This window comes from Bombina bombina, chromosome 2 (genome assembly GCF_027579735.1).
Source record: "Bombina bombina isolate aBomBom1 chromosome 2, aBomBom1.pri, whole genome shotgun sequence".
Lineage (NCBI taxonomy): Eukaryota > Metazoa > Chordata > Amphibia > Anura > Bombinatoridae > Bombina > Bombina bombina.
The window spans coordinates 821,053,127-821,078,066 of record NC_069500.1 but is presented as its reverse complement, the minus strand read 5'-3'; the positions used below and the strand labels follow the sequence as shown (position 1 = coordinate 821,078,066).

The 24,940-nt window shown below is 43.3% G+C and overlaps 1 protein-coding gene across 2 annotated transcripts in view; it reads right to left on the bottom strand.

The window, feature by feature from the left end:
- AP3D1 (adaptor related protein complex 3 subunit delta 1) overlaps window positions 1-24,940 on the bottom strand; it is a 419,857-nt gene that overhangs the window by 124,123 nt on the left and 270,794 nt on the right. For both annotated transcript variants that reach the window (XM_053703077.1, XM_053703078.1), the window contains one exon: window positions 20,852-21,019. In XM_053703077.1, the coding sequence (XP_053559052.1) occupies window positions 20,852-21,019 (168 nt within the window). The remainder of the gene's footprint in view (window positions 1-20,851; window positions 21,020-24,940) is intronic.

The window sequence follows — 24,940 nt, the reverse complement described above, 5'->3', positions numbered from 1 at the left end:
ATATAGACATAGAGGTTGTTAAGGCAAATAAAATACCACTTGAAAAAAAAAAGCTCTCCTGTCTCCATTCGTATTGTGGATGGTACATACATAGCTAGCGGTCCGATAACACACCACACGGTTCCTTTAATGGTTACCACTCAAAACTGCCATTTCGAATACATGTCATTTGATGTTTTACCTTCTCCTCTTTTTCCAATCGTTCTAGGTATTCAGTGGATACGCCTCCATGAACCCTCCATAGATTGGAAAACCCTAAAAGTCACTGAACTCCTCTCATTGTAAAAGAAATTGTTACCATTCATCACATACCATCCACATAGCTGAACAAACTACAGATATACCTGAAGTATATTCACAATATACAGAAGTATTTAGTAAGAGGGAGGCAGAAACACTACCTCCACACCGTAGCTATGACTGCCCTATAGATCTGAAACCTGGTTCAGTAATACCACATGGTCATCTCTACCCTCTAAGCCAACCTGAATTAGCACATTTAAAAGGCTATTTAGACGAAAACCTAAAAAAAGGGTTCATCAGGCCGTCCGTGTCTCCTGCGGCAGCTGGTATGTTCTTTGTTAGAAACAAAGATAAATCACTACGTCCGATCATTGATTATAGAGAGCTCAATAAAGTTACCGTTAAAAACAGGTATCCACTCCCCTTAATTCCTGAACTTATCGAGCGACTCCATCAAACTAAGATATTCACCAAATTGGACCTCAGGGGGGCCTACAACCTCATTCGCATAAGAGAGGGAGATGAATGGTTAACTGCGTTTAGAACGAGATATGGCCTATACGAATACCTGGTTATGCCATTTGGATTATGTAATGCTCCTGCAACTTTTCAGCATTACATCAATGATGTTTTCAGGGATCTCCTTGACATATGTGTAGTGGTCTATCTGGAGGACATTCTCATTTATTCCCAGAATTTACAAGACCATATCAAACACGTCAGCTGGGTTCTATCCAGACTTCAAATACATCGATTATATGCCAAGGCTGAAAAATGTATATTCCATGCTGAAAAGATCTCCTTCTTGGGATACAATATCTCATCCAAGGGCATTCAAATGCAACAAGACAAAGTAAAAGCGGTAAAGAGCTGGCCTACCCCACAAAGCCGCAAGGATCTACAGCGGTTTTTAGGGTTTAGTAATTACTATCGAAAATTCATTAAAGGGTATTCTGGTATAGCTAAACCATTGACCTCGCTTACTGGTTGCACTTCCAGATTTCTTTGGAATGAAAAGGCAGCAGAAGCGTTTGAATATTTGAAATCCTCTTTTACATCAGCACCAATTTTACATCACCCCAATCCTGATCTCCAATACTTCCTCGAAGTAGACTCATCTGATTATGCTTTGGGAGCAGTTCTTTCTCAGAGAAAAAGCCTAATGCATCCATTACATCCAATAGCCTTCTTTTCCAAGATGATGTCCCCCGCCGAAAGAAACTACCCCATAGGCGAAAAGGAACTACTCTCCATCAAAAGAGCTTTCGAGACTTGGAGACATCTACTAGAAGGAACTCAACTACCAATAATAGTGTATACAGACCATAGAAATTTGGAATATTTACAAAGGAATAAGACTCTTTCCTCAAGACAAGTGAGGTGGAGTCTCTATTTCAGTAGATTCCTATTCCAGATAGTATATAGGCCAGCCTCTCGTAATGGTAAGGCAGATGCTTTATCCCGTAGAGACCCTAAACCCGATTGCAGCGAAAACCCTTCGGCTATAATTCCACACGACTCATACATTGGAAGCATTACCACCACAGCTTCCAAGTTTAAAAAAGCCTTGCAAACTGAACAAGAACTTCCACCTGATCTACGTATAGGATCGGATGGTCTCTACTACAAACAAAATAAGTTGTATGTTCCGACTACTTTAAGACAATACATCATTAGAGAACATCATGATACTCCTCTCTCTGGACACCCTGGGATCCAGAGAACTCAAGAGCTGATAAGTAGGGCTTACTGGTGGCCAGGAATGGCTCCGGAGATTCGCCTCTATGTACAGGCTTGTACTAGATGTATCACATCAAAATCCGAAAAAAGACCCCCATACGGATTACTCATGCCAATACCAGTCCCTGGAAGACCTTGGACTCACTTAGGCCTAGACTTCATTGTTGAATTACCTACTTCAGCCGGAATGAATACAGTCTTGGTTATAATAGACCTCCTCACTAAAATGGCTCATTTTGTACCTTACCACAAACTCCCAACCTCAGCCGAAACAGCTCAGTTATTCATTGATAATGTAGTAAAGTACCATGGAATTCCAGAGATTCTCACCACCGATAGAGGCACGCAGTTCACCTCTCGTTTTTGGAGAAACTTATGCCAGAAACTCCAAATCGACCATCGTTATAGTACTGCTTACCACCCCCAGACTAATGGCCAAACGGAACGATTAAACCAGTGGCTTGAACAGTACTTGAGGTGTTACTGTGCCTACCATCAGGGGGATTGGAATAAATACCTCTAGCTGAATTTGCTTACAACAACTCCCTTAACTCCTCTAGCAAAATGACACCTTTCTACGCAAATTACGCATTTCACCCAAAGATGGTCTTAACAAAAACGGAATCCTGTTGTAATCCAAACGTTGAAGATTTAGCTGACCATTTACACGAGAATTGGAAGTTACTGCAAGAAAACCTCCAGACAGCTCAAGCTGTACAAAAGAAATACTACGACCTCAGACGAAGACCATCTCCACAATATTCCATAGGAGATTGGGCCTGCCTTTCCACGAAAAATCTAAAACTACAACTTCCCAGTAAGAAGTTAGCTACTCTGTTTGTTGGACCCTTCCAGATTATTAAAGTCGTCAATCAAAAAGCTATAACCCTTCGCTTACCCTCATCTTTAAGTATACATCCCACTTTTCATGTATCCTCACTAAAACCAGAAGCTATTAACAGCACCCAAGTATTACCTCCAAAAACACAAATTCTAGAATATAATATTTATGAAGTAGGTAACATACTAGACTCACGCATCAACAGGGGTCAACTTCAGTACCTGGTTAGGTGGAAAGGATATTCCGCTGACGAGGACACATGGGAACCCGTTAACCATGTCAATGCCCCAAGACTTATCTCTCAGTTCCATCGACGGAATCCCGAAAGACCACGCATGCAAGCCGTGGGACGGCATGCCTGAAGGGGGCATTCTGTCAGGAATTCTGTTCCACCTTTACAGAAAGCTGTAATCTCTCTATACCACCTTTACAAACTCAGGCCAACCCCTTACCCTATTTAAAGTTACTCTTGAGGCCAGCCAGGTGCTTAGTGATTAAGAAATTAACCTAACTGAGCTCCCTGCACATGTTTTGTGCTCCAGCTATTTCAAACCTTAGAAAGTTTATTCCTAAATCGTTAACCTGAATTTCTACAAGGAAACTGGATTGCTTTCTGCCTAGGCAGAACTTGCTACTTCTGCTCCGCTACTGCTGAAGTTTATCAAGTGATTTATTGACACTACAACAGCGTGACCTGCTTGTCACAATTTGCAAGATTGATACTGTTACAATTCCCGGTAAGCTGTTTACCTCTAATTCAACTGCCACTCTGCATTGCAAGTTTCAGCAAACACGGAGCTGCTCACTGCAAGACATTCCTAAGCAGTGACATCACAACTATTCCAGACTGCTCAGCTTACAAGCAGACCTCATATCAGCTGTTCTACCATTCTGTCTCAGCCTGTCTCACTGATTCACATGCTCTGCTGCTACAGAACATTTCCCTGCTAGTTTCTATATGCAGGTAGTGTGGTCTCAGAGGTTTCCTAAACATTTTGGCTGTACTTAGAATTATATTACCAGCATAAAATCTTCATTGCTATTTTTCCAGTGTGGAAAATTTATACTTTATTAATTTGCAAGTATAAACATAGTGAGAGATTCTACACCTATTCACATATTAATCCAAGTTTGTGAATTCGATATAAACTCACTTTGTGCCCTAAAATTAACATTTATCCATATGTTAATTTACAGCTAAGTGATACAAAACCTATCATCCACAGTTGTGATCCATACAAAGGATTGAATTGATACAGTGAATTAATTCATTACAGCTACACTCTCCCCAGAAAACAAAAAGACTGTACATACCGTAGTGTTGATCTGAACCTGTCCCACACGAAGAAGAGGTCCCTTTACATCACCTCCTGTAGGTCTGTGGGGACAAATAGGGCCTTATGGGACATCTTATAAGACCATCAGCAGGGCAGCACCAGCATGGGGAGTGAAGTGATAATGTAGAAAAACTCAGTTCCAATTGCTGAAATGTCTGATGCTCCACCCTGAGAAAAAACAAAATTTATGCTTACCTGATAAATTTCTCTCTTGTGGTGTATCCAGTCCACGGGTTCATCCATTACTTGTGGGATATTCTCCTTCCCAACAGGAAGTTGCAAGAGGACACCCACAGCAGAGCTGTCTATATAGCTCCTCCCCTAACCCCCACCTCCAGTCATTCGACCGAAGACAAGTACGAAAAAGGAGAAACTATAGGGTGCAGTGGTGACTGTAGTTTAAAAAATAACAACACCTGCCTTAAAGTGACAGGGCGGGCCGTGGACGGGATACACCACAAGAGAAAGAAATTTATCAGGTAAGCATACATTTTGTTTTCTCTTGTAAGGTGTATCCAGTCCACGGGTTCATCCATTACTTGTGGGATACCAATACCAAAGCTTTAGGACACGGATGAAGGGAGGGACAAGGAAGGCACCACTGCCTGTAAGACCTTTCTCCCAAAAATAGCCTCAGAGGAAGCAAAAGTATCAAATTTGTAGAATTTAGAAAAAGTATGAAGCGAAGACCAAGTCGCCGCCTTACAAATATGTTCCACAGAGGCCTCATGTTTAAAAGCCCATGTGGAAGCTACCGCTCTAGTAGAGTGAGCTGTAATTCTTTGAGGAGGCTGCTGGCCAGCAGTCTCATAAGCTAAACGGATTATGCTTCTCAGCCAAAAAGAAAGAAGTTGCCGAAGCCTTTTGGCCTCTCCTCTTTCCAGAGTAGACAACAAACAATGTAGATGTTTGACGAAAATCCTTAGTAGCTTGCAAATAAAACTTTAAAGCACGAACCACGTCAAGATTGTGTAACAGACGTTCCTTCTTTGAAGAAGGATTAGGACACAGTGACGGAACAACAATTTCCTGATTGATATTCCTATTAGATACTACCTTAGGAAGAAAACCAGGTTTGGTACGCAAAACTACCTTAAGATCAGATAAGAGGAATCACACTGCAAGGCAGAGAACTCTGAAACTCTTTGAGCCGAAGAGATAGCTACTAAAAACAGAACAATCCAAGATAAAAGCTTGATATCTATGGAATGCAAGGGTTCAAACGGAACCCCTTGAAGAACTATAAGAACTAAATTTAAACTCCATGGCAGAGCAACAGGTTTAAACACAGGCTTGATTCTAACTAAAGCCTGATAAAACGCCTGAACGTCTGGAACATCAGCCAGGCGCTTGTGCAAAAGAATAGACAGAGCAGAAATCTGTCCCGTTAAGGAACTAGCCGATAATCCCTTTTCCAATCCTTCTTGGAGAAAAGATAGTATCCTAGGAATCCTGACCTTACTCCACGAGTAACCCTTGGATTCACACCAATGAAGATATTTACACCATATCTTATGATAGATGAAGATATTTACACCATATCTTATGATAGATTTTCTTAGCCCCCAAACCGGAGTTAAAAAACGTCAACCACCATTAAAATACAGTTGAGCACCTTGCCACAGCTCTGCTGAGGCTCTTACCTGCACTCAAATACGATTTTGTGCAGAAATAAACCCTTTGTAATGGTCCTCAGATGCCAGAGGACTCTTCTAGGGAAGCTGGATGTCTCAGTCTGAATTAAAACTGTGCATCTAGAGCGCTAAAATAGGCCCCTCCCACCATGTACTGGATGTCAAAGGGGCCTTAAGAAAATACTCCTAGGAGTATCTGACTAGCCATGTGGAAACTAGGCCCCAAATAAAGATTTATCTCCCTCAGAGAAAAAACGTCCTATTTATGAAATCATGTAAACGTTTTGTCACTAAGTAATATGAGTATTAACATGAGTATTACCCTGTTTTGTAAGCATGATCCCAGTCGTTAAATCACTGCATCAGGCTTACCTCAAATACATAAGGCTCTGTCAGCATTTTCTAGAACTTATTCATCTCTCTAGAAATAAAAATACTGAACATACCTCAAAGCAGGTAATCTGCAGACCGTTCCCCCAACTGAAGTTTTCCCATACTCTTCAGTTATGTGTGAGAACAGCAATGGACCTTAGTTACAAACCGCTAAGATCATCAAACCTCCAGGCAGAATTCTTCTTCTAATTTCTGCCTGAGAGTAAAACAGTACAACGCCGGTACCGTTTAAAAATAAACTCTTGATTGAAGGTAAAACTACACTAAGTCACCACATATCTCTTGATACTTCCTATCTTGTCGAGAGTTACAAGAGAATGACTGGGGGTGGGGGTTAGGGGAGGAGCTATAAAGACAGCTCTGCTGTGGGTGTCCTCTTGCAACTTCCTGTTGGGAAGGAGAATATCCCACAAGTAATGGATGAACCTGTGGACTGGATACACCTTACAAGAGAAATAGAACTCATTGGCACCATTTAAAAATAATAAAATCTTGATTGAAGAATCTAAACTAACACCTCACTTTACCTCTTCCTATCACTAACACAGGCAAAGAGAATGACTGGAGTGGGAGGGAAGGGAGGAGCTATATATACAGCTCTGCTGTGGTGCTCTTTGCCTCCTCCTGCTGACCAGGAGGATTAATCCCATAAGTAAGGATGAAATCCGTGGACTTGTCATATCTTGTAAAAGAAATACCTACACCACCTCCTTGTCTATTACCAGACCTAGGAGTGTAGCTGAAGTGGAGACCCCCATGTGACAGAGCAGCAGTGGATGCTGTGTCTAGGGGAGAGAGCCAGGTTTCTGTTAGGGCCAGAAGGTTGAGGGAGCGGGAGATGAAGAGGTCATGTATAGAAGTGAGCTTGTTGCAAACAAAGCGAGAGTTCCAGAGTGCGCAAGTGAAAGGGATAGTGGCTTTTGATGCAAAAGGAATGTGAGTAAGGTTTGCAGAGTTTTGTTTTCGGAGTCTATGGGACGGTACACAATGGATGTGCACGGCTAGGCAGTGGTTGGGGACCAGGATTAGGGGAGATGTCCCCAGCAGTAAGTAAAAGCAAGAGGGAGAGTGACATGAGATGAGATACGGATTTGCAGTAGTGAGCTGCAGGGGGGAGAGAGTGTGTTAGGAATAGGTAAAGTTCATGAGTACAAAAGTAAGGTGAGTTTAAGAGAGATGGGCTAATGAACAGTGCAGGTTGAGAGGTAGAAGGAGTAATTGAATAATGTAGTTTGTTAGAGACAAGAGGTTGCAAAAATGATTATGAATATATTGAGCATTTTTACAAAAGTGGGAACTAGTTAAACACATAAGACACAGGATTACAGTAGCAATTGCATAAGAAAACAAAAAGGTATATGAAACATATTACAAAAGTACTTGCCTTGCCCCTTGCCCAATCCTTGTTAAATTCTTATATAATTCTATTTTTAATACCTCACTTATAAAATGTTCACTTTGAAAATGTGAACATATGCTATTGTTACAATGTACACTGCCCAGGCAATGCACCTCCCAAACTAGTTTGCAATATATGCAGGCAGGGCAGTCAGCTGAGTCCACTAAATTTAGTTGATTGCTAATCAAAGACAATTGGAAAGGCCAATTGGAAAGTTAGATTCTGGTCTAGTCAGGGTGAGATGTTAAGTAAACAAACAATACAATTTGGAGGGGGTTAAAACTGTGGCATAAGACAGCTATAAATTTTAGAATAATAGCAAGTATAATGCAAGGAAGACTCATCTGCAAAGAATGGTGGAATCCTAGCTGAGGGGCTAGAGGAACACACCACAGCTGTGACCTGTCTTCAGTTGGGAGTTACGTATATAGAGAGTCAACTTTTACCTACAACAGAGAATATGTGCAAGGAGGCTACCGATGGTGTTACTTTGGATGCGGCTGCAATTGGACACTTTGAACCAGTAGGGGAGACTGATCGGTATACGGATCGTGCCGCTTCAATTCCACTGAAAGTTATTGGAGATACATTACTATTAGCTAGTCTGCCTGTGGCTACGGGAACCAGTTTTCATTGTATTCACTGTGTACTGATCGCATGGGATCCCATAAATGCTCCTGAAGGAGTTAGAGCCACACTCGCACAAAATTGAGACGTGCTACCTAATAAGATGACCTGGTCCATGTCTAGGACTGGTGCGGGCTAATTAGCATCCCACTTAGCGCAAAATTCTATTATTCTCTGAGTAAATGAATGTAATGGGACTATGATACTTGACGATTCTTTTGAGCAGCTTTTTTCGCATTTAATGTTTGTCAGCCTATTAAAATGGTTTTGAAAGGGTGAGTATAGAGGAGTCAAAAATGTTCTCTCTTTTCCTTTACGTGTTATAACGCTATTTAATATTGTTATTTTTGTGTTATGTTTGAAGACCTAGACTGTAGTGGAGAATCCCCTTGTGCTCCATATTAGATCATGCTGTACTGTCAGCGGCCGAGATGGTGTGGCCTGACGGTTCTTTACCTCGAGAAATATCTCCACTGACTGTCAATTATTCCTGCCCAAACTGGGAAATGTAATGCAGTGGGCTGTTAGCGAGATGTCTTCCATTTCAAACATATTATCTACAGTCAGATAGCAGCATCCTATGGAATTCCAATTTGGTTTGTTTACCACCCTGTTCAGAGACATACATACGCCAAAGAAAATGTTTTACTCATTGTCTGATATATTCTATTACTTGGGTTTCTCTCATTTACTCTCAGTTAATAGGCTGTAATATGCAGTTTATAAGTTTGTTTTCTCCTTTAATCAGTATATGGCTTATTATTAGATAAGGTTAACATTTTGCCTCTAAGGCTAGATCTAGTTGCAAACAGTAAGACTTCCGATTTGTTGTCTAGTGATAAGGATCATAACATTAGTAACAATTACACTCTCAATATGTTATTGTGAAACTTATATTTGATATACTCCTATTATATTGATACAAGTTGTTATTATTCCATCTTATGATATAATTAGAGGGCTAACTGATTACTGATTTTGTAAGAATTATCGGGGGTCCAAGAATGGCCCTTGCTCTTTTCCCTTAAAGGGACATAAACCCCAGTTTTTTTTCTTTCATGATTTAGATAGAACATAACATTTTAAACAACTTTCTAATTTACTGCTATTATCAAATTATCTTAGTTTTCTTGTTATCCTTTGTTGAAAAGCAGAAATGTAAGCTCAAGAGTGTGCATGTGTCTGCAGCACTATATAGCAGCAGTTTTGCAACAATGTTATACATTAGCAGGGGCACTAGATGGCAGCACTATTTCCTGTTGTGTAGTGCTTCAGGCACTTCTTTGAAGAAGGGTTAGGACACAATGATGGAACAACAATCTCTTGATTGATATTCCTGTTAGAAACTACCTTAGGTAAGAACCCAGGTTTAGTACGCAGAACTACCTTGTCTGAATGAAAAATCAGATAAGGAGAATCACAATGTAAGGCAGATAACTCAGAGACTCTTTGAGCCGAGGAAATAGCCATCAAAAACAGAACTTTCCAAGATAACAGCTTGATATCAATGGAATGAAGGGGTTCAAATGGAACGCCTTGCAGAACGTTAAGAACTAAGTTTAAGCTCCACGGCGGAGCAACAGTCTTAAACACAGGCTTAATCCTAGCCAAAGCCTGAACGTCTGGAACTTCTGCCAGACGCTTGTGTAGAAGAATAGACGGAGCAGAAATCTGTCACTTTAACGAACTAGCGGATAAGCCCTTTTCTAAACCCTCTTGTAGAAAAGATAATATCCTAGGAATCCTAACCTTACTCCATGAGTAACTCTTGGATTCGCACCAATATAAATATTTACGCCATATCTTATGGTAAATTCTTCTGGTAACAGGTTTCCTAGCCTGTATTAAGGTATCAATAACCGACCCAGAGAAGCCACGCTTTGATAGAATCAAGCGTTCAATCTCCATGCAGTCAGCCTCAGAGAAATTAGATTTGGATGGTTGAAAGGACCCTGAATTAGAAGGTCCTGCCTCAGAGGCAGAGACCATGGTGGACAGGACGACATGTCCACTAGGTCTGCATACCAGGTCCTGCGTGGCCACGCAGGCGCTATCAGAATCACTGATGCTCTCTCCTGTCTGATCTTGGCAATCAGTCGAGGAAGCATCGGAAATGGTGGAAACACATAAGCCATGATGAAGACCCAAGGGGCTGTCAGAGCATCTATCAGCACCGCTCCCGGGTCCCTGGACCTGGATCCGTAACAAGGAAGCTTGGCGTTCTGGCGAGACGCCGTGAGATCCAGATCTGGTTTGCCCCAACGATGAATCAGTTGAGCGAAGACCTCCGGATGAAGTTCCCACTCCCCCGGATGAAAAGTCTGGCGACTTAGAAAATCCGCCTCCCAGTTCTCCACGCCTGGGATGTAGATTGCTGACAGTTGGCAAGAGTGAGACTCTGCCCAGCGAATTATCTTTGAGACTTCCAACATCGCTAGGGAACTCCTGGTTCCCCCTTGATGATTGATGTAAGCCACAGTCGTGATGTTGTCCGACTGAAATCTGATGAACCTCAGAGTTGCTAACGGAGGCCAAGCTAGAAGAGCATTGAATATTGCTCTTAACTCCAGAATATTTATTGGGAGGAGCTTCTCCTCCTGAGTCCACGATCCCTGAGCCTTCAGGGAATTCCAGACTGCGCCCCAACCTAGAAGGCTGGCGTCTGTTGTTACAATCGTCCAATCTGGCCTGCGAAAGGTCATCCCCTTGGACAGATGGACCCGAGAAAGCCACCATAGAAGAGAATCTCTGGTCTCTTGATCCAGATTTAGTAGAGGGGACAAATCTGAGTAATCCCCTATGTCCATTGCCGCTACCATTAAGCCGATTACTTCCATGCACTGAGCTACTGACGGGTGTGAAATGGAATGAAGGGCACGGCAAGCATTTAGAAGTTTTGATAACCTGGCCTCAGTCAGGTAAATTTTCATCTCTACAGAATCTATGAGTCCCTAGGAAGGGAACCCTTGTGAGTGGTAATAGAGAACTCTTTTCCACGTTCACCTTCCACCCATGCGACCTCAGAAATGCCAGAACTATCTCTGTATGAGACTTGGCAGTTTGAAAACTTGACGCTTGTATCAGAATGTCGTCTAGGTACGGAGCCACCGCTATGCCTCGCGGTCTTAGTACCGCCAGAAGTGAGCCCAGAACCTTTGTAAAGATTCTTGGAGCCGTAGCTAACCCGAAGGGAAGAGCTACAAACTGGTAATGCCTGTCTAGGAAGGCAAATCTTAGGTACCGATAATGATCCTTGTGAATCGGTATGTGAAGGTAGGCATCTTTTAAGTCCACTGTGGTCATGTACTGACCCTCTTGGATCATGGGTAGGAGGGTTCGAATAGTTTCCATTTTGAATGATGGAACTCTTAGGAATTTGTTTAGGATTTTTAAGTCCAAGATTGGTCTGAAGGTTCCCTCTTTCTTGGGAACCACAAACAGATTTGAATAGAATCCTTGCCCGTGTTCCGTCCGCGGAACTGGGTGGATAACCCCCATTAGTAAGAGGTCTTGTACACAGCGTAGAAACGCCTCTTTCATTATTTGGTTTGCTGATAACCTTGAAAGATGAAATCTCCCTTGTGGAGGAGAAGCTTTGAAGTCCAGAAGATATCCCTGAGATATGATCTCCAACACCCAGGGATCCTGGACATCTCTTGCCCAAGCCTGGGCAAAGAGAGAAAGTCTGCCCCCCACTAGATCCGTTTCCGGATAGGGGGCCCTCTCTTCATGCTGTCTTAGGGGCAGCAGCAGGTTTTCTGGCCTGCTTGCCCTTGTTCCAGGACTGGTTAGTTTTCCAGCCCTGTCTGTAACGAGCAACAGCTCCTTCCTGTTTTGGAGCGGAGGAAGTTGATGCTGCTCCTGCCTTGAGGTTACGAAAGGCACGAAAATTAGACTGTTTGGCCTTTGATTTGGCCCTGTCCTGAGGCAGAGCATGGCCCTTACCTCCCGTAATGTCAGCGATAATTTCTTTCAAGCCGGGCCCGAATAAGGTCTGCCCTTTGAAAGGAATATTAAGCAATTAAGATTTAGAAGTCACGTCAGCTGACCAGGATTTAAGCCATAACGCTCTGCGCGCTTGGATGGCGAATCCGGAGTTCTTAGCCGTAAGTTTGGTTAAATGTACGACGGCATCAGAAACAAATGCGTTAGCTAGCTTAAGTGCTTTAAGCTTGTTCATAATTTCATCCAATGGAGCTGTAAGAATGGCCTCTTCCAGAGACTCAAACCAGAATGCCGCCGCAGCAGTGACAGGCGCAATGCATGCAAGGGGCTGTAAGATATAACCTTGTTGAACAAACATTTTCTTAAGGTAACCTTCTAATTTTTTATCCATTGGATCTGAAAAAGCACAACTATCCTCCACCGGGATAGTGGTACGCTTAGCTAAAGTAGAAACTGCTCCCTCCACCTTAGGGACAGACTGCCATAAGTCTCGTGTGGTGGCGTCTATAGGAAACATTTTCCTAAATATGGGAGGAGGGGAAAAAGGCACACCGGGTCTATCCCACTCCTTGCTAATAATCTCTGTAAGCCTTTTAGGTATAGGAAACACGTCAGTACACACCGGTACCGCATAGTATCTATCCAACCTACATAATTTTTCTGGAATTGCAACCGTGTTACAATCATTCAGAGCCGCTAATACCTCCCCTAGCAATATGCGGAGGTTCTCAAGCTTAAATTTAAAATTAGAAATCTCTGAATCCAGTCTCCCTGGATCAGATCCGTCACCCACAGAATGAAGCTCTCCGTCTTCATGTTCTGCAAATTGTGACGCAGTATCGGACATGGCTCTCACATCATCAGCGCGCTCTGTCCTTAACCCAGAGCTATCACGCTTGCCTCTTAATTCTTGCAATTTAGATAATACTTCTGTCATAACAGTAGCCATGTCTTGCAAAGTGATTTGTAAGGGCCTCCCTGATGTACTTGGCGCCACAAAATCACGCACCTCCTGAGCGGGAGGCGAAGGTACTGACACGTGAGGAGAGTTAGTCGGCATAACTTCCCCCTCGTTGTCTGGTGATAATTTCTTTACATGTAAAGACTGACTTTTATTTAAAGTTACATCAATGCATTTAGTACACATCTTTCTATGGGGCTCCACATTGGCCTTCATACATAGTGAACAAACAGATTCATCTGTGTCAGACATGTTTAAACAGACTAGCAATGAGACTAGCAAGCTTGGAAAATATTTTTCAAATAAATTTACAAGCAATATAAAAAACGCTACTGTGCCTTTAAGAAGCACAAAAAGCTGTCACAGTTGAAATAACAATGAACCAAATTAGTTATAGCAACCAAATTTTCACAGTAAATGTATTAAGTTAGCAAAGGATTGCACCCACCAGCAAATGGATGATTAACCCCTTAATACCCAAAAACGGATAACAATTTAATAATTAACGTTTTTATCACAGTCAAACACACTGTCACAGGTCTGCTGTGACTGATTACCTCCCTCAAAATGAATTTTGAAGACCCCTGAGCTCTCTAGAGACGTCCTGGATCATGGAGGATGAAGTAGGAAGATTGTGACTGAATTTTTACTGCGCAAAAAAGCGCTAAAATAGGCCCCTCCCACTCATATTACAACAGTGGGGAAGCTCAGTTAACTGTTTCTATGCAGAAACAAAAACAGAATTTATGTTTACCTGATAAATTACTTTCTCCAACGGTGTGTCCGGTCCACGGCGTCATCCTTACTTGTGGGATATTCTCTTCCCCAACAGGAAATGGCAAAGAGCCCAGCAAAGCTGGTCACATGATCCCTCCTAGGCTCCGCCTACCCCAGTCATTCGACCGACGTTAAGGAGGAATATTTGCATAGGAGAAACCATATGATACCGTGGTGACTGTAGTTAAAGAAAATAAATTATCAGACCTGATTAAAAAACCAGGGCGGGCCGTGGACCGGACACACCGTTGGAGAAAGAAATTTATAAGGTAAACATAAATTCTGTTTTCTCCAACATAGGTGTGTCCGGTCCACGGCGTCATCCTTACTTGTGGGAACCAATACCAAAGCTTTAGGACACGGATGAAGGGAGGGAGCAAATCAGGTCACCTAAATGGAAGGCACCACGGCTTGCAAAACCTTTCTCCCAAAAACAGCCTCAGAAGAAGCAAAAGTATCAAACTTGTAAAATTTGGTAAGTGTGCAGTGAAGACCAAGTCGCTGCCCTACATATCTGATCAACAGAAGCCTCGTTCTTGAAGGCCCATGTGGAAGCCACAGCCCTAGTGGAATGAGCTGTGATTCTTTCAGGAGGCTGCCGTCCGGCAGTCTCGTAAGCCAATCTGATGATGCTTTTAATCCAAAAAGAGAGAGAGGTAGAAGTTGCTTTTTGACCTCTCCTTTTACCAGAATAAACAACAAACAAGGAAGATGTTTGTCTAAAATCCTTTGTAGCATCTAAATAGAATTTTAGAGCGCGAACAACATCCAAATTGTGCAACAAACGTTCCTTCTTCGAAACTGGTTTCGGACACAAAGAAGGCACGACTATCTCCTGGTTAATGTTTTTGTTAGAAACAACTTTTGGAAGAAAACCAGGTTTAGTACGTAAAACCACCTTATCTGCATGGAACACCAGATAAGGAGGAGAACACTGCAGAGCAGATAATTCTGAAACTCTTCTAGCAGAAGAAATTGCAACCAAAAACAAAACTTTCCAAGATAATAACTTAATATCAACGGAATGTAAGGGTTCAAACGGAACCCCCTGAAGAACTGAAAGAACTAAATTGAGACTCCAAGGAGGAGTCAAAGGTTTGTAAACAGGCTTGATTCTAACCAGAGCCTGAACAAAGGCTTGAACATCTGGCACAGCTGCCAGCTTTTTGTGAAGTAACACAGACAAGGCAGAAATCTGTCCCTTCAAGGAACTTGCAGATAATCCTTTCTCCAATCCTTCTTGAAGAAAGGATAGAATCTTAGGAATCTTTACCTTGTCCCAGGGGAATCCTTTAGATTCACACCAACAGATATATTTTTCTAGTTACAGGCTTTCTGGCCTGAACAAGAGTATCAATAACAGAATCTGAGAACCCTCGTTTTGATAAAATCAAGCGTTCAATCTCCAAGCAGTCAGCTGGAGTGAGACCAGATTCGGATGTTCGAACGGACCTTGAACAAGAAGGTCTCGTCTCAAAGGTAGCTTCCATGGTGGAGCCGATGACATATTCACCAGATCTGCATACCAAGTCCTGCGTGGCCACGCAGGAGCTATCAAGATCACCGACGTCCTCTCCTGATGGATCCTGGCTACCAGCCTGGGGATGAGAGGAAACGGCGGGAATACATAAGCTAGTTTGAAGGTCCAAGGTGCTACTAGTGCATCTACTAGATTCGCCTTGGGATCCCTGGATCTGGACCCGTAGCAAGGAACCTTGAAGTTCTGACGAGAGGCCATCAGATCCATGTCTGGAATGCCCCACAGTTGAGTGATTTGGGCAAAGATTTCCGGATGGAGTTCCCACTCCCCCGGATGCAATGTCTGACGACTCAGAAAATCCGCTTCCCAATTTTCCACTCCTGGGATGTGGATTGCAGACAGGTGGCAGGAGCGAGTCTCCGCCCATTGAATGATTTTGGTCACTTCTTCCATCGCCAGGGAACTCCTTGTTCCCCCCTGATGGTTGATGAACGCAACAGTCGTCATGTTGTCTGATTGAAACCGTATGAACTTGGCCTTCGCTAGCTGAGGCCAAGCCTTGAGAGCATTGAATATCGCTCTCAGTTCCAGAATATTTATCGGTAGAAGAGATTCTTCCCGAGACCAAAGACCCTGAGCTTTCAGGGATCCCCAGACCGCGCCCCAGCCCATCAGACTGGCGTCGGTCGTGACAATGACCCACTCTGGCCTGCGGAAGGTCATCCCTTGTGACAGGTTGTCCAGGGACAGCCACCAACGGAGTGAGTCTCTGGTCCTCTGATTTACTTGAATCTTCGGAGACAAGTCTGTATAGTCCCCATTCCACTGACTGAGCATGCACAGTTGTAATGGTCTTAGATGAATGCGCGCAAAAGGAACTATGTCCATTGCCGCTACCATCAAACCTATTACTTCCATGCACTGCGCTATGGAAGGAAGAGGAACGGAATGAAGTGTCCGACAAGAGTTTAGAAGTTTTGTTTTTCTGGCCTCTGTCAGAAAAATCCTCATTTCTAAGGAGTCTATTATTGATCCCAAGAAGGGAACCCTTGTCGACGGAGATAGAGAACTCTTTTCCACGTTCACTTTCCATCCGTGAGATCTGAGAAAGGCCAGGACTATGTCCGTGTGAGCCTTTGCTTGAGGAAGGGACGACGCTTGAATCAGAATGTCGTCCAAGTAAGGTACTACTGCAATGCCCCTTGGTCTTAGCACCGCTAGAAGGGACCCTAGTACCTTTGTGAAAATCCTTGGAGCAGTGGCTAATCCGAAAGGAAGCGCCACGAACTGGTAATGCTTGTCCAGGAATGCGAACCTTAGGAACCGATGATGTTCCTTGTGGATAGGAATATGTAGATACGCATCCTTTAAATCCACCGTGGTCATGAATTGACCTTCCTGGATGGAAGGAAGAATTGTTCGAATGGTTTCCATCTTGAACGATGGAACCTTGAGAAACTTGTTTAAGATCTTGAGATCTAAGATTGGTCTGAACGTTCCCTCTTTTTTGGGAACTATGAACAGATTGGAGTAGAACCCCATCCCTTGTTCTCCTAATGGAACAGGATGAATCACTCCCATTTTTAGCAGGTCTTCTACACAATGTAAGAATGCCTGTCTTTTTATGTGGTCTGAAGACAATTGAGACCTGTGGAACCTCCCCCTTGGGGGAAGCCCCTTGAATTCCAGAAGATAACCTTGGGAGACTATTTCTAGTGCCCAAGGATCCAGAACATCTCTTGCCCAAGCCTGAGCGAAGAGAGAGAGTCTGCCCCCCACCAGATCCGGTCCCGGATCGGGGGCCAACATTTCATGCTGTCTTGGTAGCAGTGGCAGGTTTCTTGGCCTGCTTTCCCTTGTTCCAGCCTTGCATTGGTCTCCAGGCTGGCTTGGCTTGAGAAGTATTACCCTCTTGCTTAGAGGACGTAGCACTTGGGGCTGGTCCGTTTCTACGAAAGGGACGAAAATTAGGTTTATTTTTGGCCTTGAAAGACCTATCCTGAGGAAGGGCGTGGCCCTTACCCCCAGTGATATCAGAGATAATCTCTTTCAAGTCAGGGCCAAACAGCGTTTTCCCCTAGAAAGGAATGTTAAGTAGTTTGTTCTTGGAAGACGCATCCGCTGACCAAGATTTCAACCAAAGCGCTCTGCGCGCCACAATAGCAAACCCAGAATTTTTCGCCGCTAACCTAGCCAATTGCAAAGTGGCGTCTAGGGTGAAAGAATTAGCCAATTTGAGAGCACGGATTCTGTCCATAATCTCCTCATAAGGAGGAGAATCACTATCGATCGCCTTAACTAGTTCATCGAACCAGAAACACGCGGCTGTAGTGACAGGGACAATGCATGAAATTGGTTGTAGAAGGTAACCTTGCTGAACAAACATCTTTTTAAGCAAACCTTCTAATTTTTTATCCATAGGATCTTTGAAAGCACAACTATCTTCTATGGGTATAGTGGTGCGTTTGTTTAAAGTAGAAACCGCTCCCTCGACCTTGGGGACTGTCTGCCATAAGTCCTTTCTGGGGTCGACCATAGGAAACAATTTTTTAAATATGGGGGGAGGGACGAAAGGTATACCGGGCCTTTCCCATTCTTTATTTACAATGTCCGCCACCCGCTTGGGTATAGGAAAAGCTTCTGGGAGCCCCGGGACCTCTAGGAACTTGTCCATTTTACATAGTTTCTCTGGGATGATCAAATTCTCACAATCATCCAGAGTGGATAATACCTCCTTAAGCAGAGCGCGGAGATGTTCCAACTTAAATTTAAATGTAATCACATCGGGTTCAGCTTGTTGAGAAATTTTCCCTGAATCTGAAATTTCTCCCTCAGACAAAACCTCCCTGGCCCCCTCAGACTGGTGTAGGGGCATTTCAGAACCATTATCATCAGCGTCCTCATGCTCTTCAGTATCTAAAACAGAGCAGTCGCGCTTACGCTGATAAGTGGGCATTTTGGCTAAAATGTTTTTGATAGAATTATCCATTACAGCCGTTAATTGTTGCATAGTAAGGAGCATTGGCGCGCTAGATGTACTAGGGGCCTCCTGAGTGGGCAAGACTCGTGTAGACGAAGGAGGGAATGATGCAGTACCATGCTTACTCCCCTCACTTGAGGAATCATCTTGGGCATCATTTTCAGTGTCACATAAATCACATTTATTTAAATGAGAAGGAACCCTGGCTTCCCCACATTCAGAACACAGTCTATCTGGTAGTTCAGACATGTTAAACAGGCATAAACTTGATAACAAAGTACAAAAAACGTTTTAAAATAAAACCGTTACTGTCACTTTAAATTTTAAACTGAACACACTTTATTACTGCAATTGCGAAAAAGTATGAAGGAATTGTTCAAAATTCACCAAAATTTCACCACAGTGTCTTAAAGCCTTAAAAGTATTGCACACCAAATTTGGAAGCTTTAACCCTTAAAATAACGGAACCGGAGCCGTTTTTAACTTTAACCCCTTTACAGTCCCTGGTATCTGCTTTGCTGAGACCCAACCAAGCCCAAAGGGGAATACGATACCAAATGATGCCTTCAGAAAGTCTTTTCTATGTATCAGAGCTCCTCACACATGCGACTGCATGTCATGCCTCTCAAAAACAAGTGCGCAATACCGGCGCGAAAATGAGGCTCTGCCTATGATTAGGGAAAGCCCCAAAAGAATAAGGTGTCTAAAACAGTGCCTGCCGATATTATTTTACCAAAAAACCCAGATTAAATGATTCCTCAAGGCTAAATATGTGTAATATATGAATCGATTTAGCCCAGAAAAAGTCTACAGTCTTAATAAGCCCTTGTGAAGCCCTTATTTACTTTCTGAATAAACATGGCTTACCGGATCCCATAGGGAAAATGACAGCTTCCAGCATTACATCGTCTTGTTAGAATGTGTCATACCTCAAGCAGCAAAAGACTGCTCACTGTTCCCCCAACTGAAGTTAATTCCTCTCAACAGTCCTGTGTGGAACAGCCATGGATTTTAGTAACGGTTGCTAAAATCATTTTCCTCTTACAAACAGAAATCTTCATCTCTTTTCTGTTTCAGAGTAAATAGTACATACCAGCACTATTTTAAAATAACAAACTCTTGATTGAATAATAAAAACTACAGTTAAACACTAAAAAACTCTAAGCCATCTCCGTGGAGATGTTGCCTGTACAACGGCAAAGAGAATGACTGGGGTAGGCGGAGCCTAGGAGGGATCATGTGACCAGCTTTGCTGGGCTCTTTGCCATTTCCTGTTGGGGAAGAGAATATCCCACAAGTAAGGATGACGCCGTGGACCGGACACACCTATGTTGGAGAAAGTTAGCCATGTGGTAAAAATCATGCCCCAATAAGTTTCATCACCAAGTACCTCACAAAAAACGATTAACATGCCAGTAAACGTTTTGAACATACATTTTAAAAGTTATGAAGTGTTATTAATAAGCCTGCTACCAGTCGCTTTTACTGCAGTTAAGGCTCATACATTACTTCAGTATTAACAGTATTTTCTGAGTCAAATTCCATTCCCTAGAAAAATACTTCAGTTTACACACACTCATCAGCCTAATACCAGTCGCTACCACTGCATTTAAGGCTGAACTTACATTACATTGGTATCAGCAGTATTTTCTCAGTCAATTCCATTGCTTAGAAAAATAATTTACTGCACATACCTCTTTTGCAGGGGGGCCCTGCATGCTATTCCCTTTTTCTGAAGTTACCTCACTCCTCAGAATGTGCGAGAACAGCCAGTGGATCTTAGTTACGTCTGCTAAGATCATAGAAAACGCAGGCAGATTCTTCTTCTAATGCTGCCTGAGAAACAAACAGCACACTCCGGTGCCATTTAAAATAACAAACTTTTGATTGAAGAAATAAACTAAGTTTAAAAACACCACAGACCTCTCACAACGACCTATCTTTAGTTAGGTTGCAAGAGAATGACTGGATATGACATGTGAGGGGAGGAGCTATATGGCAGCTCTGCTTGGGTGATCCTCTTGCAGCTTCCTGTTGGGGAAGAGATATAATCCCATAAGTAATGGATGACCCGTGGACTGACTACACTTAACAAGAGAAATGCTCAATTTCTACAACAGCCCACCACCCACCTATAAAACTACTCACCGGGTCCCACTGTTATTACCTAGATCCGAGGAGTGTTGATGAACTGTAATCACCCTCACCTTACAGGTACATTTAAAACATCTCATTTAATGCAGAGGAAAAGGCAAAATATTTCTAATCTACCTGCTTTAGCGAGAGGAAATATGTCACTGCTGACTCCTGAGAAGGCACCCCATTTGCTTCTAAACAACCGGCAGTGATGTTTAGAAAACTGAGAAATGCCTTCCACAATCAGAGAAGTGTTGAGTAGATCTACTATTTGTCTTCTTTACTGAAGACATTAACTTCAAATCAATAGTTACAAACATTTCTGAGTTCACACTAACAGGCCAATGTCCTCACTCACCGGCAAGGGCTCCTCTTCATCTATGGTTCCATTTTGTACGGATTGTGTTTGCTCCTCCTCTGCATGTGAGTGTCGATGATGATGATGATGCTTCTTTTTTCGTGATTTCTTGTCCTCTTTTGCCTCATCTTTTTCTTTCTTATGCTTTTTCTTGTGTCTGTGTGATTTCTACAAAACAGAAGTTAAAAAACAGAGAAATTTAGACAACAAGAAAACAGAATTTATGCTTACCTGATAAATTACTTTCTCCAACGGTGTGTCCGGTCCACGGCGTCATACTTACTTGTGGGAATATCTCTTCCCCAACAGGATATGGCAAAGAGTCCCAGCAAAGCTGGCCATATAGTCCCTCCTAGGCTCCGCCCACCCCAGTCATTCGACCGACGGACAGGAGGAAAAAATAGGAGAAACCATAGGGTGCTGTGGTGACTGTAGTTAGAGAAAATAATTCATCAAACCTGATTAAAAAACCAGGGCGGGCCGTGGACCGGACACACCGTTGGAGAAAGTAATTTATCAGGTAAGCATAAATTCTGTTTTCTCCAACATTGGTGTGTCCGGTCCACGGCGTCATCCTTACTTGTGGGAACCAATACCAAAGCTTTAGGACACGGATGAAGGGAGGGAGCAAATCAGGTTACCTAAACAGAAGGCTTGCAAAACCTTTCTCCCAAAAATAGCCTCCGAAGAAGCAAAAGTATCAAATTTGTAAAATTTGGCAAAAGTGTGCAGTGAAGACCAAGTCGCTGCCTTACATATCTGATCAACAGAAGCCTCGTTCTTGAAGGCCCATGTGGAAGCCACAGCCCTAGTAGAGTGAGCTGTGATTCTTTCAGGAGGCTGCCGTCCGGCAGTCTCGTAAGCCAATCGGATGATGCTTTTAAGCCAAAAGGAAAGAGAGGTAGAAGTCGCTTTTTGACCTCTCCATTTACCAGAATAGACGACAAACAGAGAAGATGTTTGTCTGAACTCTTTTGTAGCTTCTAAATAGAATTTTAGAGCACGGACTACATCTAAATTGTGTAGCAAACGTTCCTTCTTTGAAACTGGATTCGGACACAAAGAAGGTACAACTATCTCCTGGTTAATATTTTTGTTGGAAACAACCTTTGGAAGAAAACCAGGCTTAGTATGCAAAACAACCTTATCTGAATGGAACACCAGATAGGGCGGAGTACACTGCAGAGCAGATAGTTCAGAAACTCTTCTAGCAGAAGAAATAGCAACCAAGAACAAAACTTTCCAATATAACAACTTAATATCTATGGAATGTAAAGGTTCAAACGGAACCCCTTGGAGAACTGAAAGAACTAGATTTAAACTCCAGGGAGGAGTCAAAGGTCTGTAAACAGGCTTGATCCTAACCAGAGCCTGAACAAATGCTTGAACATCTGGCACAGCTGCCAGTCGTTTGTGTAGTAAGACAGATAAAGCAGAAATCTGTCCCTTTAGAGAACTCGCTGATAATCCTTTATCCAAACCTTCTTGTAGAAAGGAAAGGATCTTAGGAATTTTGATCTTATTCCATGGGAATCCCTTGGATTCACACCAGCAGATATATCTTTTCCATATTTTATGGTAAATTTTTCTAGTTACCGGTTTTCTGGCTTGAACCAGAGTATCTATCACAGAATCTGAAAACCCACGCTTTGATAGAATCAAGCGTTCAATTTCCAAGCCGTCAGCTGGAGGGAGACCAGATTTGGATGTTCGAATGGACCCTGTACAAGAAGGTCCTGTCTCAAAGGTAGCTTCCATGGTGGAGCCGATGACATATTCACCAGGTCTGCGTGGCCACGCAGGAGCTATCAAGATCACCGAGGCCCTCTCCTGCTTGATCCTGGCTACCAGCCTGGGAATGAGAGGAAACGGTGGAAACACATAAGCTAGGTTGAAGGACCAAGGCGCTACTAGTGCATCCACTAGAGTCGCCTTGGGATCCCTGGATCTGGACCAGTAGCAAGGAACCTTGAAGTTCTGACGAGACGCCATCAGATCCATGTCTGGAATGCCCCATAATTGAGTTAATTGGGCAAAGACCTCCGGGTGAAGTTCCCACTCCCCCGGATGGAATGTCTGACGACTCAGATAATCCGCCTCCCAGTTTTCCACTCCTGGGATGTGGATCGCAGATAGGTGGCAGGAGTGATCCTCTGCCCATTCTATTATTTTGGTCACTTCTCTCATCGCCAGGGAACTCCTTGTTCCCCCCTGATGATTGATATAAGCAACAGTCGTCATGTTGTCTGATTGGAATCGTATGAATCTGGCCTTTGCTAGTTGAGGCCAAGCCCTGAGAGCATTGAATATCGCTCTTAGTTCCAGAATGTTTATCGGGAGGAGAGACTCTTCCCGAGACCAAAGTCCCTGAGCTTTCAGGGATTCCCAGACCGCGCCCCAGCCCACTAGACTGGCGTCGGTCGTGACGATGACCCACTCTGGTCTGCGAAAGCTCATTCCCTGGGACAGGTGGTCCAGGGTTAGCCACCAACGGAGTGAGTCTCTGGTCTTCTGATCTACTTGAATCACTGGAGACAAGTCTGAATAGTCCCCATTCCACTGTTTCAGCATGCACAGTTGTAATGGTCTTAGATGAATTCGCGCAAAAGGAACTATGTCCATTGCTGCAACCATCAACCCTACTACTTCCATGCACTGAGCTACGGAAGGACGAGGAATAGAATGAAGAACTTGACAAGCGTTTAGAAGTTTTGACTTTCTGACTTCTGTCAGAAAAATCCTCATTTCTAAAGAATCTATTATTGTTCCCAGGAAGGGAACTCTTGTCGACGGAGACAGGGAACTTTTTTTCTATGTTCACCTTCCATCCGTGAGATCTGAGAAAGGCCAGAACCATGTCTGTGTGAGCCTTTGCCTTTGAAAGAGACGACGCTTGTATTAGAATGTCATCCAAGTACGGTACTACTGCAATGCCCCTTGGTCTCAGAACCGCTAGAAGGGACCCGAGTACCTTTGTGAAAATCCTTGGAGCAGTGGCTAACCCGAATGGGAGGGCCACAAACTGGTAATGTTTGTCCAGAAAGGCGAACCTTAGGAACTGATGATGTTCTTTGTGGATAGGAATATGAAGATACGCATCCTTTAGATCCACGGTAGTCATAAATCGACCTTCCTGGATTGTAGGTAGAATCGTTCGAATGGTATCTATTTTGAACGATGGTACTCTGAGAAATTTGTTTAGGATCTTTAAATCCAGAATTGGTCTGAAAGTTCCCTCTTTCTTGGGAACTACAAACAGATTTGAGTAAAATCCCATTCCTTGTTCCGCCGATGGAACTGGGTGTATCACTCCCATCTTTAACAGGTCTTCTACACAATGTAAGAATGCCTGTCTCTTTATTTGGTTTGAGGATAAGTGAGACATGTGGAACCTTCCCCTTGGGGGTAGTTCCTTGAATTCCAGAAGATAACCCTGAGAAACTATTTCTAGTGTCCAGGGATCCTGAACATCTCTTGCCCAAGCCTGAGCAAAGAGAGAGAGTCTGCCCCCTACTAGATCCGGTCCCGGATCGGGGGCTACTCCTTCATGCGGTTTTGTTAGCAGCAGCAGGCTTCTTGGCCTGCTTACCCTTGTTCCAGCCTTGCATCGTTTTCCAGGCTGGTTTGGTTTGGGAAGCATTACCCTCTTGCTTAGAGGATGCAGAGTTAGAGGCCGGTCCGTTCCTGAAATTGCGAAAGGAACGAAAATTAGACTTATTCTTGGCTTTGAAAGGCCTATCTTGTGGGAGGGCGTGGCCCTTTCCCCCAGTGATGTCTGAGATAATCTCTTTTAATTCTGGCCCAAAGAGAGTTTTACCCTTGAAGGGGATATTAAGAAATTTTGTCTTGGAAGATACATCCGCTGACCAAGACTTTAGCCAAAGCGCTCTGCGCGCCACAATTGCAAACCCTGAATTTTTCGCCGCTAATCTAGCTAATTGCAAAGCGGCATCTAAAATAAAAGAATTAGCCAACTTGAGTGCGTGAACTCTGTCCATAACCTCCTCATACGGAGTCTCTCTACTGAGCTACTTTTCTAGTTCCTCGAACCAGAACCACGCTGCTGTAGTGACAGGAACAATGCACGAA